This window comes from Mytilus edulis, chromosome 6 (genome assembly GCF_963676685.1).
Source record: "Mytilus edulis chromosome 6, xbMytEdul2.2, whole genome shotgun sequence".
Classification (NCBI taxonomy): Eukaryota; Metazoa; Mollusca; class Bivalvia; order Mytilida; family Mytilidae; genus Mytilus; species Mytilus edulis.
The window spans coordinates 66,915,293-66,931,891 of NC_092349.1; the positions used below are offsets into that span (position 1 = coordinate 66,915,293).

At 30.9% G+C, this 16,599-nt stretch overlaps 1 protein-coding gene across 1 annotated transcript in view; it reads right to left on the reverse strand.

Annotated features, from left to right (window-relative positions):
* The window catches only part of LOC139526555 (uncharacterized), a 55,278-nt gene extending 39,885 nt beyond the window's left edge, over nt 1–15,393 (reverse strand). Inside the window, exons 1-2 of the mRNA XM_071321715.1 lie at nt 15,339–15,393; nt 3,452–5,571 (exon numbers count right to left, since the gene is read on the reverse strand). Of these exons, the coding sequence (XP_071177816.1) occupies nt 3,452–5,567 (2,116 nt within the window). The 5' untranslated portion in view covers nt 5,568–5,571; nt 15,339–15,393. The remainder of the gene's footprint in view (nt 1–3,451; nt 5,572–15,338) is intronic.
* Between the last annotated feature and the right edge of the window lie 1,206 nt (nt 15,394–16,599).

The following is a 16,599-nucleotide window of genomic DNA, read 5'->3' on the forward strand; positions in this document are numbered from 1 at the left end:
TCTCATATGTAAAAATTCGTATCTGGTAAAATAAGATTAAAACAAAAAGGTTTTTTTTTCCTTTAGCTGAATTAAGCTATTTAAAAATAATGATGTATATTATATATATTCTATATCAAACTGGACACAATATTATTGACAACTTGCATTGCAGTTCAATAATCATGCATTCCTTGTATCGACACGTGAATGAACTTCTTGATTAAGTTGAATCATACACACATTAAAATTTTTTTTTTATAAATGTTTGGGGGGGTCTTTCGTTAAGCAACGGAACATACGATTGTGTAGATTATTTAATTTATGTTCAATTATTCGAAACACTTCTTTTCAACCAGCTACAGAAAACTGTATCGGATATTTTTTTTCGAGTGCTAATGATGAGTTTTAAAATCAAAACCAGAATTACGTACCAAAGAATAAGTCTAGTATTTTTAATTAATAAGTGTATACATCCATAATGTCAAATCAATACAGCAAATTTTAATAGTTGTATTGGAAAGTTTCAATATCAGAACAGTAAGTAACAAACTACGATGTTTTTTCTAATCTGTTTTACAATGCACAATATTTCACTTAAAATAAAACAATAACCTTTAAAATAATGTTCAAAAACAAGTTCTCAATACGGTAACATACATGTATATTACAATATTCAAGATGTTTTTAGTATAATAAAAGGTATTATAACACATTTTGTTGGTTAAGGAACAAAATGACGCAGTTAACCTAATAACACTGCATGTTGAAAATACATCTATAAACTGCATTTCTTTTTCACAAATACGTCATAATAAAAAGAAAAATTTCAACATTCTTTGTTTGTGTTAGTTTCTAAAGAATTATTCATAAGTTGTATCTCCTGCATGTGATTTGACAAAAAAACACGGAAATGCTATGCAGCTATATACTTTTATACTTTTATCTTTGCAGTAAATAATCCAAATGCTTAGGATTTTCTACCGTAGGAATAGAGTACCTTAGTTACTTATTTTACTTTTTAGATTCGAGCGTTACGTATGAGACTTTTGTATGACGTACAAAATATTAATCCTGGTATCTCTGATGAGTTTTGTTTGCTTGTGATCCTTTCATTCGATTATGTGATTTTTTTTCAGAAAACCTCGCGTTTTCTATAAATTAGATTAATTATCGACTCCTAGTTATCGACTCCTAGGGGTCGATATTAAGAATTGAACGATGAACAGTCAGTGCGTGAAATTTTCGTGCTACCTGATTGGAAGATATTACGAGACGTGAATAATCAAGTTTATTGATTGGTTAGGACAATCCAAACCTAGTAAATGTCCTTCAATCCCGTAGAGTATCGGATTTGTCCTCTATTTTAGCAATTAGATTTTACCTGGTACACAGGTAACTTTTATCTATAAATAGTCGAATCTTCTGGAGCTTCGTAAACAACAACGTTAAGCGATATATACTACTTCATAACGTGTGACCTCACGTGTATGGTAAAATTTGTTGATTGATGCACGTGGCTATTCTAGTAAATGAATTAATCTACAAAGCGAGAGCACTTTCCATTTTCATCAACTAAGAGTCGACTAGCCCTTTTTGAAAGGCTAATGCTTGTAAAATATAACCCTAAGCAGCTATGACTGTAACACATACATACACACTTCTTCGATATTGGCATGATAATTTCGTTAATTGTTTGATAGAAATTTGTTGCTATTAAAAAATTTGAATTTAAGAATATATCTCCCTCATGCAAAGCTCTGATTTAGTATATGGATTTGAATTTACTGAACGTCCTCTCAGGTTTTATCTGCTCTTCAGTGTTTGTATTTGGTGTTTAATTTTCAAACATCTTATCGTCGAGTATCATTGAAGATACAATCATTGTCATAATGATCTTTTGGTGCAATACAATTGGTACCGTTATTGTTACAAATATTCCTTTAACCATTTTACTGTCTGTTATTTATTAACCTTTAATCGGTGAATTTACCTTCAATTGTTCGGAAAACACTTATTTTCACTTAGATAGCTGTATATAGGTAAGTTCGTATAAGAAAACAGTTTTACGTGAAACGTTGAGCAACCACATGTTCAGTACGGAACAAAATTAAGAGTGAATTTTCTCTAATTAGGTCTTTCCACTTTTCTGTGGAACATGTGGAAAGACCTATTGGTTTTCTTCTGATTATTTTTTTTTTCTTCCGCCACTTTCTGAAGGTGAATTTTTGTTTCGCAAGATGTCGCTTAGATTTTTTGCATATGATATCGAACAGTTATTGCAATTTTGAAACTGATCCTGTAAAGACGTACACTTTTTATTGAAATAATTATCTCCCCAAACACTGTTTTTCTTCTGTACAAATCTCCTTCGCAACCGTTAAAAATTACGACAAAATTATTTCACCAAATTGCTCGTTATATCGTAAGGATCCTAAAAATAATTAAGGCTGCAACTCGAGGCGGACCGCATATGAGAGTTATTTCCCCTTCTGTATTTAAAATGAGTAAAATGTAAATGTAACTTGTAATCCATAAGTGATAGAGACCTAGGGTCATTTGATTTGAGGTCCTTGGTGCAAACAAAAGGAAATATGGTCAAGGTCAAATGTCAAGGTCATTTCTTAAATTTGATTTTGGCTTATTTTCACCTCTTTTCAAACACCATATAAGATATCGACAACATATTTTTGACCTTGAAATTGAGCTCAAGGTTATATGTTAATTTGACGTTCTACATTTTGACCTTTGCTTTAACCTCATATTTATGCATGATAAAGCCATGGAATTATTTGCATTAAGTTGCAAGCCATGTGATCTTGTGTAAACCAGAAGTAGCTAATTTTTGTACTTTTTGAATGTAAAAGTATATAGAATCCTTTATTGGAATGAGTGTCAATTTAACAGTTAAATAATACCGGAAATATCATTTTTCAAACCGGAAGTAACAAATATCATTTTTCGAATTATGTATATTAATTGCAACTTGTAATTTTTCAGTGAAACATTTTTTGTTTTATTTTCTTGTAACTGAATATAAAAAATACTCCAATCGAAAGCTTTACTTTGTCACATTAATTTATAAAAAAATGACAACGAACGTTCCGTTATGTACCATTGTACCAATTTTTGTTGTAAATCGAAAATTTTAAAATCAATAAAAGAATGACAAAATGAACAAGGTAGGCGAATTGAATTTTTATTTTTGTTCTAGTATTTTTGAAAAATGTTTGATGAAAATATAAGATTATACTGTTGTTTTTTTAATCGATCCAAAGCTGAGAACTTATCTATTAAAATTTTCTTCTTGTTCTTTTATTATTTTCAGATAAAACTCAAATTTCATAACTAGAACATTTTGAATAAGCGTTTTAAGTAAACGTTCATTTGAAACATGCATTGTATTTGACTATTTCGAATAAAGTTTTTAAAAAACGTTAACATACATTTCTGTTTAAAATATAACAAATACCTTGACCATGTTGACAGCGCCTTCCATAAACTTTGGACGCTTTACAAGAACAGGCACCATTAATATGCTGACATCTACCAGATAAAGATCCCTCGTCGTCACAATTACAAGGTTGACATTTAATTCCCATTGAGCATATTGAACTGTCTTTACACTCAAATGTCCCATCACAACATCTATTGAAACATTGTTTGTTCTCAACCTTTTCACCTTGACATTTCTTTCCACTTCCCTTTTGTGGTAATATTATGTGTCTAGACCGTTTTTGTTTCCCTCCAATGCCACATGCCTTGCTACAGACAGACCAAGATGCCCAGTCACTCCATTTACAGTTTTGCTTCAATTCAACATCACATTTCTTTCCAAGAAAATGTTTTCTACATTTGCACTGCCCAGTTTCTGAATTACATATAGGTGATAGTGATCCTGTAGTGTTGCATGTACAGGGTAAACAATCAGATGTTATGTGTTTGCATCTGATATAGCGAGTGCCGTTGCGTGTATACCCTTTCATGCATCTATTTTCAATGTCCATATCCTTCATTAGATGAAATTTATCACAATGAACATTTGTAGAATGGGTTATTTCTGCACTACAAGTGGAATCCGTTAAAAACTGTATTTGCTCTTTTACACGCTGTTCAAATGAGCTAAGAACCTTAGGAGAATCTGTGTGTAAAACATGGCGAACTTGCAATAATACGGAAAACCCATTTGCCTGCGCAATATGAAATTGTCTCCAGAGGTTATCTATCTTTGTTTTGAAATCTGATGTGCAAGCTTCATTTTTATTGCGTTTGATGACTCTAGCATGCAACGATTCTGGCTGAAATGTATCTTCATCCCGTCGATAATTGAGGTATGAGTCTATTTTGTACAATGCTTTTTGCAAATGAAACACAATTCGCGATAACTTAGACTTCTTGTATTCGTGTGTTTCTATTTTATCACACTTTATTATCTTTCTCGCACTTGTAATCAGGTAGTTCATGCTAAGATATGTATTATAAAATGATCCGAGATCAGAGGTCGTTAAAACATGTGTCTGTATAGCTTCAGTGTGTACTTTTTTAATAGTTTCATAAGTAAACGAAATACACTTCATGGATGCAATTAATAAATTAGTTGCTAATTTAAGATCAATGATATCCCCTGCTTTAGGGACTTGATTCAAGGTTGACATCACTGCTACTGTGTTCATTGCTAATATAACTTGATTATGTATTTGACACTCTGTTCCATCATAATACTGTGGACAACAACACATATCACGGTTTTCCATTGAAAGGTGAACACATTTGCCATTTTTGCATTTAGCTTTACAAACCTTCTTTGATGAACATTCTTGCACAACTCTTTGTAAGGAGCTTCTGAATGCATACATTTCCTTAGTCCAACTAGTTATCTGTGATATGGAGTTAGTGTTTGTTTTAGCAAGTTTACCGTACACAACCATGATTTGTTCAGCTTTAAATAGTTTCAAAAGTAAATTTGTACCAAACTTCAGAATTGTATTTTCATTGCAACCTGATGTTTCCTTCACTTGTTGGAGTAAAGATTTCTTTGAAAACCTTGTTCCATTTAAAGTTGCAATAACGATCTGCCTATAGTTATCTACAATGTCAAAATCATTCTTGAACAATTTGATAGTCCACTGCAATCCTGCCTCACATTCATCTTGGCTTGTACATTTTAACTCTTCAAGTTTCTCTAGGAATCGATTAAGGATTAAAAAACTAAATTCAATGTTTCTGAGTTCGAAGTAAATTTCTCTCAAATCTCTACCAAACCCCCTGTCGGTTGTTAACTCCAGTTTTCTGTTGATATCAGTGAATGTCTTTTTCAATTCTTTAAAGGCTTTTTGTTCTGTTTTAGGATTATACTCCTGGATGAAAGCAGCAAGACTATCAACAGTACCAATAAAATTTGTCAACAAGTTGATTTGGTTGAAAACTTTTGACCTCGGTTCGGTGCTAAATATATCAACAAGATGCATCCCATCCGCTAACCCAACTTTGATTTGACTCTTCCATTTCTCTCTTAAAGATATTTCTTCTCCAAAGACAAAACATCCTATTAGACTCAACCAACAACTGATGACAATGACTAGTTGCATCTTGCTAGAATACAATGTATATTTTAAAAATAAGTATCATAGGTTTACACATGAACACATTCTATACTGCTGTGTAGCAATATTCAAGCAGTACCTGCATATGGGATAATTTTAAGTATAGAATACCTTCAATATTCACGTGATGTCACGGAACTTGAATTTACTTAAAATCTATTATACCATTAGGCTATCAAAGTTTCGTTACTTATTTGATGAACATAAAAATAAGATTCGGACAGTGCTGAAATCTCACGAGGCTAGTTTATAGTGGTTAAGTTCAGTTTCATTTTTCAGTCCATTTATATTGTACTTAATGTTATCGGTTTTTGTACTAAAAATGTTAATACATTCACTATGAGTAAAATTCATAAAAGATCAAAAGTGTTTTATGTTTTTTCATGTGTCATTCTGTCCCGTAGACAATAATCCAATATCAACCTTTAAATAAGCAAACCTTTAACCATCACTGCCTAAGCAAATGATGTAGTCATAACAAAAAATGTTAGTAAGAGAATACTACTAAAGTAAAACATTCTCTGACCATACACTTAGAAACAAAAGACGAAATTGTTGCAGTTTAATTAAGCTTTGAAATTTAAACCAAATAATTTTATTGTGTTTGTCGACTCTTTATCAGCTCTCCAAGCCTTAAAGAGTAAATAATTTAAGGTAAACAATTATTTATTGTACGATATTATATTTTTTTACAACCAGTTGTCAAACCAGCAAGATTTAAGATGAAAGAAAAGCTCACCCGAATATAAATCATTTCCTTTTTTTAATATCCTTAGAATAATGATAAGCAAGTCACAAGTGCAATGCACAACTCACCTTTGTGCCAGTCCATTGAGAATAATCAAACAAACTTTTTTTCTACCCAGTCAGGATCCTACTTCGTCAAAATTATCTCCCCATTACGCCAGTTCATTTTCACAATCGTAAAAATGGAAGCCATTGTAGCGATGACGCGCTACCAATTTTGCTCTTGGAAACCGATAAATTTATCCACATTGCACCAATACGATCCTTATATGTCAGTTATATTTTAAAAGACAAATGTATCAACTAGCTAATGAGCATCAGTTAATGATATTGTCTGCATTGATTCAACTTAAAACTATTGTCTGATCGGTTGTTAGGTGGAATTTTCGAAAAATCATAAACATTTAAAAAAAAACTAATTAAATATTTCGTGGAAGGGCAGACTAGATTTTTTTAGTGGTTGAAGACTATAAACCCTAGTTATCACACACACAAAATTAGAATTTTTCGAAGATATGCATTTTCATCATCCAACTTGTAAGACTGTCGTCAAGTACTTTCAGTAAAAAAATAGCTATTCGAACACACCTTCCCTGTTTTTGTGACTCATTAGATAGGTATTTCACTTGACCCATATATTTCATCTTTTAGTACTGTTATTTTTTTGTGTTATAAAGTCAACCTGTAGCTTTAATATATAAAAATGATAGAATCTGAAGCGAGACGATGTATGAAATATTCTTACTTTGAACGATATCAAGACAAAATACTCAACTCAAACACGCCCTAACATAAAAAGGTGCACTCGATTTTCTCTTTTCGATACAATTGTTACCTATTTTTTGGAATTTTTTCTTCAGTCACATAATGGAAGGGCAGACACGAAAATTACTGAACTAATAGATTGATATCTTTTCCGTCCGTGGTAATTTTTTCAAAAAAATCGGAGGTTATGCATTTTTGTCATCCAACTTGAAAGATACCCATGTCGTCGACTTGATATCTAATTGTTCTGCTTAACTATGTACTAGATAAATTGAAAACTTATGCAAATGGTGTTTTTGAAATAAAACACCTCGTAATTGAGAAGAAAATTGCAGTTTTGTTTGTTTCTATTAACTTTTTAAAAATTTGTCACTATAGTAAACAATACAGTAAACATTTATCGCCTTCTCTAATAGAGAGCTTCGATTCTTTTGTTCTATTTCAACCTGGTTTCCGACTGTACCTGTGTCATACATCAGTAAATAATTCACCTTTCAAACACCAGTACTAATTGACCATGAAATGCACGCATTTAATTTTAACAAGTATCAATATTCAATTTAAACACTCTGATCTATTGAAGATTAGTACACTACATAAGCTAATAGTACATATCAAGGGAAACTAGGAGTTAGACAAGGTGAAAATCTATCTCCTGTACTTTTTTCATTGTATCTTAATGATCTTCAATCATACTTAGAAGAACATAATATAAAAGGGTTAGAATCTATCAGTTGCGATATTGAAAATGAGTTAACGATCTATCTTAAAATTCTATTGTTTTTATATGCAGACGATACAATTTTGTTATCAGAATCAAGCAAGGATTTACAGTTTATGTTGGATACGTTTTCAAATTATTGTGAAAATTGGAAACTGAAAGTTAATATTGAAAAAACAAAAATTCTTATATTTTCTAGAGGAAGAATTTCAGAAAAAGAAAAATTTTATTTTTGTAATAAAGAAATAGAAATTGTCAATGACTACAAGTATCTTGGTGTATTTTTTGCTAGAAGTGGATCTTTTTTAACCACAAGAAAATATTTAAGAGACCAGGGAACAAAAGCAATGTATAGTTTATTAAAAAAATGTCGAAGACATAATTTATCAATTGAATGTCAATTAGATATGTTCGATAAAGCCATTTTACCAGTATTACTTTACAGTTCAGAGATCTGGGGTTTTGAAAATTTAGATGTTTTAGAAAAAGTACACTTGCGTTTTTTCAAGATCATATTAAACCTAAAGCAGACAACGCCAAATAGCATTATAGAGAACTCGGACGATTTCCGATCTCGCTTACAGTTAAAATGCGAATGATAACATTTTGGTGTAGATTAGTAAATGGTGAAGAGGAAAAAATCTCCTCAATTCTTTACAAATTGCTGTTTGTATATTTTTAGAATTATGGCTTTGAAAGCAAATGGTCGAAATTTGTTAAAAGCATTTTTGATAATTGTGGTCAATCAAATGTATGGAGATCCCAGTCTCTTTTTTCTACAGATTGGATAGAAAACTGTGTAGAACTTAGACTAAAAGACCAATTTAAGCAAGAATGGTCGTCTGACATTTTTAATTTAAGTAAAACAATTTGTTATAGAATATTTAAGAATGAATTCTGTTTTGAACGTTATTTGTCGTTATTACCCTCATATCTTATGTATTATTTATGTAAATTCAGATGTGGCTGTCATCGTTTGCCAATTGAATCGGGCAGATGGCATAAAATTCAAAGAGACGAAAGAACCTGCATTATATGTAACTCAAATGAAATAGGTGATGAGTACCATTATATTTTAGTTTGTAACTTTTTTTGTTCAGAAAGAAAGAAATTGTTACCGAAATATTGTCAAAAAAATGCAAATACTGCAAAATTTAATCAATTATTCTCATCAACTGATATTATTGTATTAGAAAAACTAGCAAGATTCATTAAACATGTATTATCAATTGTCGTCCCTCCTGGTTAGTTAAATTGTGTTTAACATACACAATTAAATGAACTGTCTTTTTCCATATTTATTTGCGCATGCACTATTATTGTATTATAATTGTATACTAATTTCTCTGTAACTATGTATGTTTATGAGAATAAAATATTCGTATTCGTATTCGGAAAATACATCACTTTAAGATTCTCTATAATGGACAATTACAGTCATATTTTTAGAAATTAAGAAATGAAAACAACAAACACAACACACTATGCTCATATATTTAACAATACAAGCATTTGGTACAGGCTTTTTTTATGAAAGTGCCACTAACATGTATCTTAATTATTTAACGTTATAATGTTAAAAGAAAAGTAAGAACAAAGGAAAATACAATATGTCTTTTCAGATCTTCATAAACTGACAACTATAGTCATATTAAAAGAAAATAAAAAAATAAACAAACAATCGTTACGCTCATACAATTTTAAGAATAGAAACAAGAGTTAAATCCTTTTCTATGACAATAAAATGATAAAATATAAAATTTGTACTAGAGGATGTCAGTTAGACAAACACACACAGATTATTGTATATATATATGCACATTCCAGCACTTCTGTTTCGCTTACATATCTCTGTACTTACAACAAATTCAAACAATATCATTGTTTTAATTATATACTGGTATCAATTTTTTTCATATTTTCTATTTTTGCTCCATTGATATATTGCACATATATCTATACCTAAATAGGCGATTAAGGGTGTAGGTAGGGGTGATTCCTCATTTAATGAGGGAAGTTTTTTTTTCTCGTCACGGAAGCAGGAATCACTAAATACCAGTATGTCTTTGAAAATTTATTTGGAAAAATTGACGCAACTTGCCGTTATGGAAAAGGAAAAACTACAACCAATCCTTACTTAAGATATACCAAAAAAATAGTATGTGATCTCGAGCTTCAATTGTATGTACTTTCAATAATGCAAATGGGCAACTGATTAATTTCTAATGCAAAAATAACAAAACAATTAGGAAATATCGAGTTTTTGTGGAACATGTAATTCGACTTTTAAAGATATTTCGGATAGTTTAAACTGTTTACAGTAACGTGCATGATCATGATGATAGGAGTGAATACGGTAAAATCGTTTGATTGTAACTTGTGCTCACGTAGAACCAAATTGTTTTTTTACAAATAGAGTGATACTCAGTACATTTTTTTTCAAATATATGTATATGACATCTGAAGACAAATCGTGTTTCTGTAATCTTTTTATGATACAATTGCAAATGAACAATATTCAAAGTTCCTTACATGTATATGAGTAGTACATTTGATATTTTTTGTTTATTTATGTAAGATTTTAAATTATTTTTCAAGTAGATTATTAAAGGATTGTGTAGGATATTCGGGTGTCTGGCCTACATTGGCTCCTTTTAAGAGCATGTAAAAGTAGTTGATAGACCCCCCATTTTTTTTTTTACAAAACACCACTTTCGCAAATATTGAAAGTGAATGTTTGATTGTTTCGAAGAAATTCCCATTAGGTTTTTTTTTAAATGAAGCAAAGCGTATAATGGTCTTAAGCTCGGGATCACATAATATTTTTTTATTTATATGCAGATGCGGATACGTCAACGTATATGATACGGTTGATACGTTTTTAAATGACCGACCTCTAGTAGGAATTACCATTTGCTCTTTTTTTTCATTACATGTACCTTCTGTTATTTTATTTTCTCTCTACATATAAATACTTCTTTGTAACTCAGTCAACCATGTTCGTCAAAGTTTCATATAACTACTCGCCAAAACGTAATACAAAAAATAAATTAAGAACTGAAAGTATATATATGTTGTGTACAAGTTATCATTTTGTACAAATTATAATTTGTACAAAAATATTGTACACATTATAATTTGTATTTTGACTTTGTACAAAACGTGCTTGTACAAATTACAATTTGTGCAAAAACGGGCAAAACATCACTTATAACTTGTACATTAATTTATCATATGGACTTTTGTGAAAAAAGCATTGATACACATTATTAATTTACTATTAAATGACCTCACAGTACATCTAAGTTACAAAATTCAAAAGTAATTCTTTATCATTCGTTTAAGCAGGTGATGTAGTGATTTATGGAATCGGGTATTGCACAACATTTTTTGACTCTCAAATCGATGACTACCTGTTTTACAGGCAAATTTTAACTGCTTTACATAGCAAGCGTTGAAGTTCATGAACCGTTGCTGTGAATAAAAATGAGTATTTCACTGCCTCAGTTAGGCGTTTAGACAAATAAATATCCCAGAAAGAAAGCGAGATTAAACCCACGATTTGGTTAGGAATATGTCAGTTGTTTTTCTGTCGTTTTTTATCAATGTTTTTTTTTCAACAATGATCTTTGTTTGATAAATATCTATGACTGTGCATAAAACTTAACGGAAATCAGTTGAGGCAATACAAACTTTAAAACCAAAATATAACTTATGCAGAACAGACAGACGGACTTTTATTTTTATTATAAAACTAGTTGGTGTAGTATTATAAAATCATCAGACCCAATGGTATTGAACCATTTATCTTTTCACAAACAAAATTGAAGTGGAATAAGTCATGTAAATCCAATCTCTTGATGTACCAATTACAAATATAAATCATCACTTGTTTAAAGAAATATTTGATTGTTTCCTTGGACTTTATGAAATAACTATTAAGTGGCAACAAATCTTTCGAGATCCTTTTCACGATCTTTCACGATCCATAATATCAAATTTTACAAATATACTCGTTTTTGCAAAGTTTCTGAATTAGAAAAAAATTAATCCAAATAGCGACAAGAACTAATTATGCAGAACTATTGAATGATACTCTTCCTAAATTCAATCTGCCTTTTGTAGAACTTTGTGTGAAAACTGTATATTTATGTTATATGAATTTAAGGAGCAATTACTGCATAAGTAAGCCGCCTACCAAAAACCAATAACAATAACAATATCGACATTTTAAAAGTATTAAAAATTAACGTGCAACAGAGTGTTTTAAATTACTCTGTCCATATGTGTATATATCCATATGGTCATGATCATACGCGTATGGTGGTTCGGAACATATACTTATAATTGACTATATAAGAGGTATAAAAGGAGATCCCTAAAAGATTTCTAGAGGTTTTTTTATCTGAAAGATCGACGAGCAATAGCTATTTCTGTTTCGACAAACAGTACAGGAAAAAATTACATAATAAGCATGTCGCAATCGGCCTTCATAGATGCTAAGTGCGTCATCATTGAATTTGAGCATTAGCCAGTAGACACATTATATAGATTGATAATTGTCTCGAAGTACTATTTTCAATTGTATGACCTTGATATGTGCGAAAGACTTGAAGTGTCTGCTACATGCTCAAACTTTATTCCCCCAAAAAATGATAGTGATGAATGAAATTGTTCACATATTTGTCATTTTGTCTGAGTGTATAGGAAGTTGGGTCATAAATTTAGTAATGGCATCTATTTGATCTGTAAAAATAATGTCAATTAAAACATGGCAATGCAGTAAGAAAAACTACTTTCCTGAATAATGGGTCTCGTTATTTTTATATATTCAGCTGAAATATTACTTTCAAACGACAGGAAACAGATGATATAACTCATTAACGTTATATGCGTAAAATGTCTTAGTATTGGCAATTCCTTCTTTGAATGTTCGTCTATAGCTATCTGGACAGGGGACATATAACCTGACAAGTTTTCTTGATCAATCTGTATGAAGGATCTACAGTTCGGAATATCATTAAATAGTTCCAATATATTTTGTATTTGAACAAAATATTCATTACAATTGTCTATTTATGTGATATACTGCAAACCAATTAATGTTCGCGACTTTCGCGAGAAGAAAATTAAAGCGAATATAAATCCTCGCAAAAATTTAAAACTTGTCTAGGTAAATTTAAAATCGCAGAATAAAATCGCGCAGAATTGGAATACAAAGGGCTAAACGCGAAATAAAGTATCCGCGATAATAAATTGGTTTACAGTAATTATGATAATAATTTTCACCTGTTAGTTTGTAAGCTAGGCTTTTTACTAATACATTAAAATATAAGATGGTATCCAGCCTTTGATTTTGCACAATTGTTTTTTTCTCCTAACCATACAAAAGTAAAAAAGAGCATTTTATTTAATAAAATGTGTTTTATTTAATGTATCCATATATATATATATATATGTTCCGGACCATATGAGTATTTGGACCATACGCGTATGTTCATGGCCATATGGGTGTATACACATATGGTCGGGATAATTTAAAACACTCTGTTGCACATTTACGTTTCATACTTTTAAAATCTCAACTGACCCGTATATTGCGGGTCACAGCCGAGAATTTCACTCGATACCCGTGATTTTTTGAATACCCGCAGGGTCGTCAAACAACCCGTGAATTCGGAAAATGACCCGTTTCACCCGGATTATTGAGCTTTTCATAGTGATTTTCCTGTGAAATACCGGCAAATTCGTAATTCTTCCTGTACAAGAAGTTCAAATAGCTGTTGTAACTGTCAAATTGGTTACACTGAAGTGCCTAGCTTTACTTGACAACTTAGGTGTCAAAATAATGCTAATTAACACCAGTAGCTTAAGGTCATAAAAAATTTGTCTATTTCAGAATTGTTTGACAATAAAATTGAGTTACTTCCCCTTTTGTCAATTCCAAAAATATATTGAAAATCAATTTTTATATCTTTACTTCCATTGAATGCTTTTAAAATAATTTTTTATCATTACAATAATTAATTTTGCAATTGTTTTGCAGAGAATGGTACATACTGAGAAAAAAGATCAAGTACTACATTAAATAATGATATTAAAGTATCAAGTACAGTAACTTGAGAGTTGAAATGATACTGTGAATGAAACAAGGAGACGGCTTGAATGACGCAGTATATTAAACAAATTAAGATGGAGTATGGCAAGGCTTGAATTGATGCAGTATATAAAACATATTGAGATGGAGTATGGCTAGGCTTGAAATGACGCAGTATATATATTAAACATATTAAGATGGAGTTTGGCTAGGCTTGAAATGACGAAGTATATTAAGGATATTAAGATGAAGTATGGCTTGAAATGAGGCCGTATATTGAACATATTAAGATGGAGTATAGCTAGGCTTGAAATGACGCAGTATGTTTACATTGTTTTTTTTTAGATAAAGTTATTGTATTATTGACACGTGTGTAATTCATATTGAAAAAAATACCTACATGGTCCAAATACGCAAATGGTCCGGCCCCTTTATAACCAAACGAGTATATACTCGTATGGTCCGACCATTGGAGTATACATGGTATACGCATATGACCATACGCGTATGGTCCAAATACTCATATGGTCCGGAACATATACATAAAAACATGGTTAAGTTTCCTTTCATTTAAAACCCAATTTGACATTTTCTTTCTGACTTTCCAGACATTTAACTAATAGTGTGGTTTGCGTGGTAGATGATGCGTGCATAGATTAGACCGACATGCTTAACCTGTCGACGCACCTCTTTCGCTCCTATTTTATAATTTAGTTCATACGACAGACTCTCCTTTTGATTGATTTATGAAATTAAATCATTGGTAAAGTATTGTTGCTTATATATACATATAGTTGTTCATGTATTAAAATATACATCATTTTACTTGGTATGAAATTTACAGGAAAGGATGCATTGAATGTTATTTGTACGTATTATTAAAGATGAATGTTTAATAGTGACGTCGGTCATTTCATATGACACTTCTTTAAAAGCTTTATGGGGAAATTTAAGATACTGTTTGCAAAACTTTTTTTCTCAATACCATTTCAAATTTTAAGGGTCAAAACAAAACCGCCAAGACTGGTCATATTCATATATCATTTATTGCATGTACAAAGTCAGAATTATCACAGTTGATTTCTATTTGTTCCGTAGGTTGATAAGGGTCCCATTTGACTATGTCAGTTGTTATGGACTCTCCCCTTTTTTAAATTTTCCTCTGTATTTTCGTTACGTTTTTTATTTTGAAGTCATAAAACTTATTAAATGATACTTTATTTCTTTGCAAACAGCTATAAGTCTTTATCAAGATGTGAATTTACAGCAACTTATGGCGTACGCGTACTTCAAAGCATGCTATTGATATCCTCAATTTCTTCCTAATTTTAGGAAATACTACGAGTGTAGTGGTTTGAACATGTTGAATTGCTGTTATATCATAAAACTATATTTATTTGTCTAGTAAAAAATGTAAAATACTCACCAATTATTGTTGTTTGTCTTTTTTCAAAACATTGGATGTTTTCTGGATGTTGCCACGTAACGTTTCGTGATGATAGTAATTAGTATTTATTTTAACTTTTCCAAAGAGATAAAATTTCAAAAACATAAATATCAATACGTTAGTTTGTATATGTAACATTATTATTGTTGGTACTAGTATGTGGAGGAATACAAAGAGATACAAATTTTGATAGTTATAAAAATATTGATTCTTCGATAATAAATATCCCAAATTAAAAACTGTGACAAAGTGTATCTCTCTTGTGTATAGTCACTAATGGTGCAATATGCATAAATACTTTAATATGTTGATGTTTGTGAAGTGTTCAAAGCTTCTCCCATTTAAAAAAATATATAATATTACTACACAAAGTTTATGTCAAGTCCTTTTTGCCTTCACAATAATAAAACTGAATCTTAACATATATGTCTGGTACTATTTGTAAGAAAGTGTGAAAAACAGGCATCTTTACGTCAACATATAACTTTTATTCCAAATTTAGACTCAATGCTCTTCCACTTTATACTTGCTTTGTTTTTTAACTAGTTTGATCTGAGCGTCACTAATGAGTCGTATGTAGACGAAACGCGCGTCTGGCGTATCAAAATTATAAGCCCTTGTACCTTTGATTTACACTGTTTACACTACTGGGTCGATGCCACTGTCGGTGGTCGTTTCATCCCCGAGGGAATCGCCAGCCCAGTAGTCAGCACTTCCGTGTTGAAATGAATATCAATTATATGGTCATTTTTTTATATATATATAAATTAACTGTTTGCAAAAGTAACAATTACCGTACTCGAAATACTAAGGATGTTCTTATCCCAGGCATAGATTACATAAGCCGTATTTGGCACAACGTTTTGGAATTTTTGGTCCTCAATGCTCTTCAACTTTAAACTGGTTTGGCTTTTTTATATATTTTGATCCGAGTCATTAATGAGTTGTGAAGATGAAACGCGCGTCTGGCGTATCAAAATTATAAGCCTCGTAACATTGATAACTTCTTTAACAATAGACAGATATCTTAAAAATATAGCAATCTACAAATACATTTCCAGTGTTCAGTTTGTACTTTTTCTAGATAAAGTCAACCTCTAAACCAATTGTCATGGAATATTAAGAGGGATTATGCTTTATTTCATTTAATCTAATACAAGTAGGGGTATGGGACTGACCAATACAGTTTTGACACCCAAACTGATAATATTATTTGACAATCATGTATTCCAACACGAAT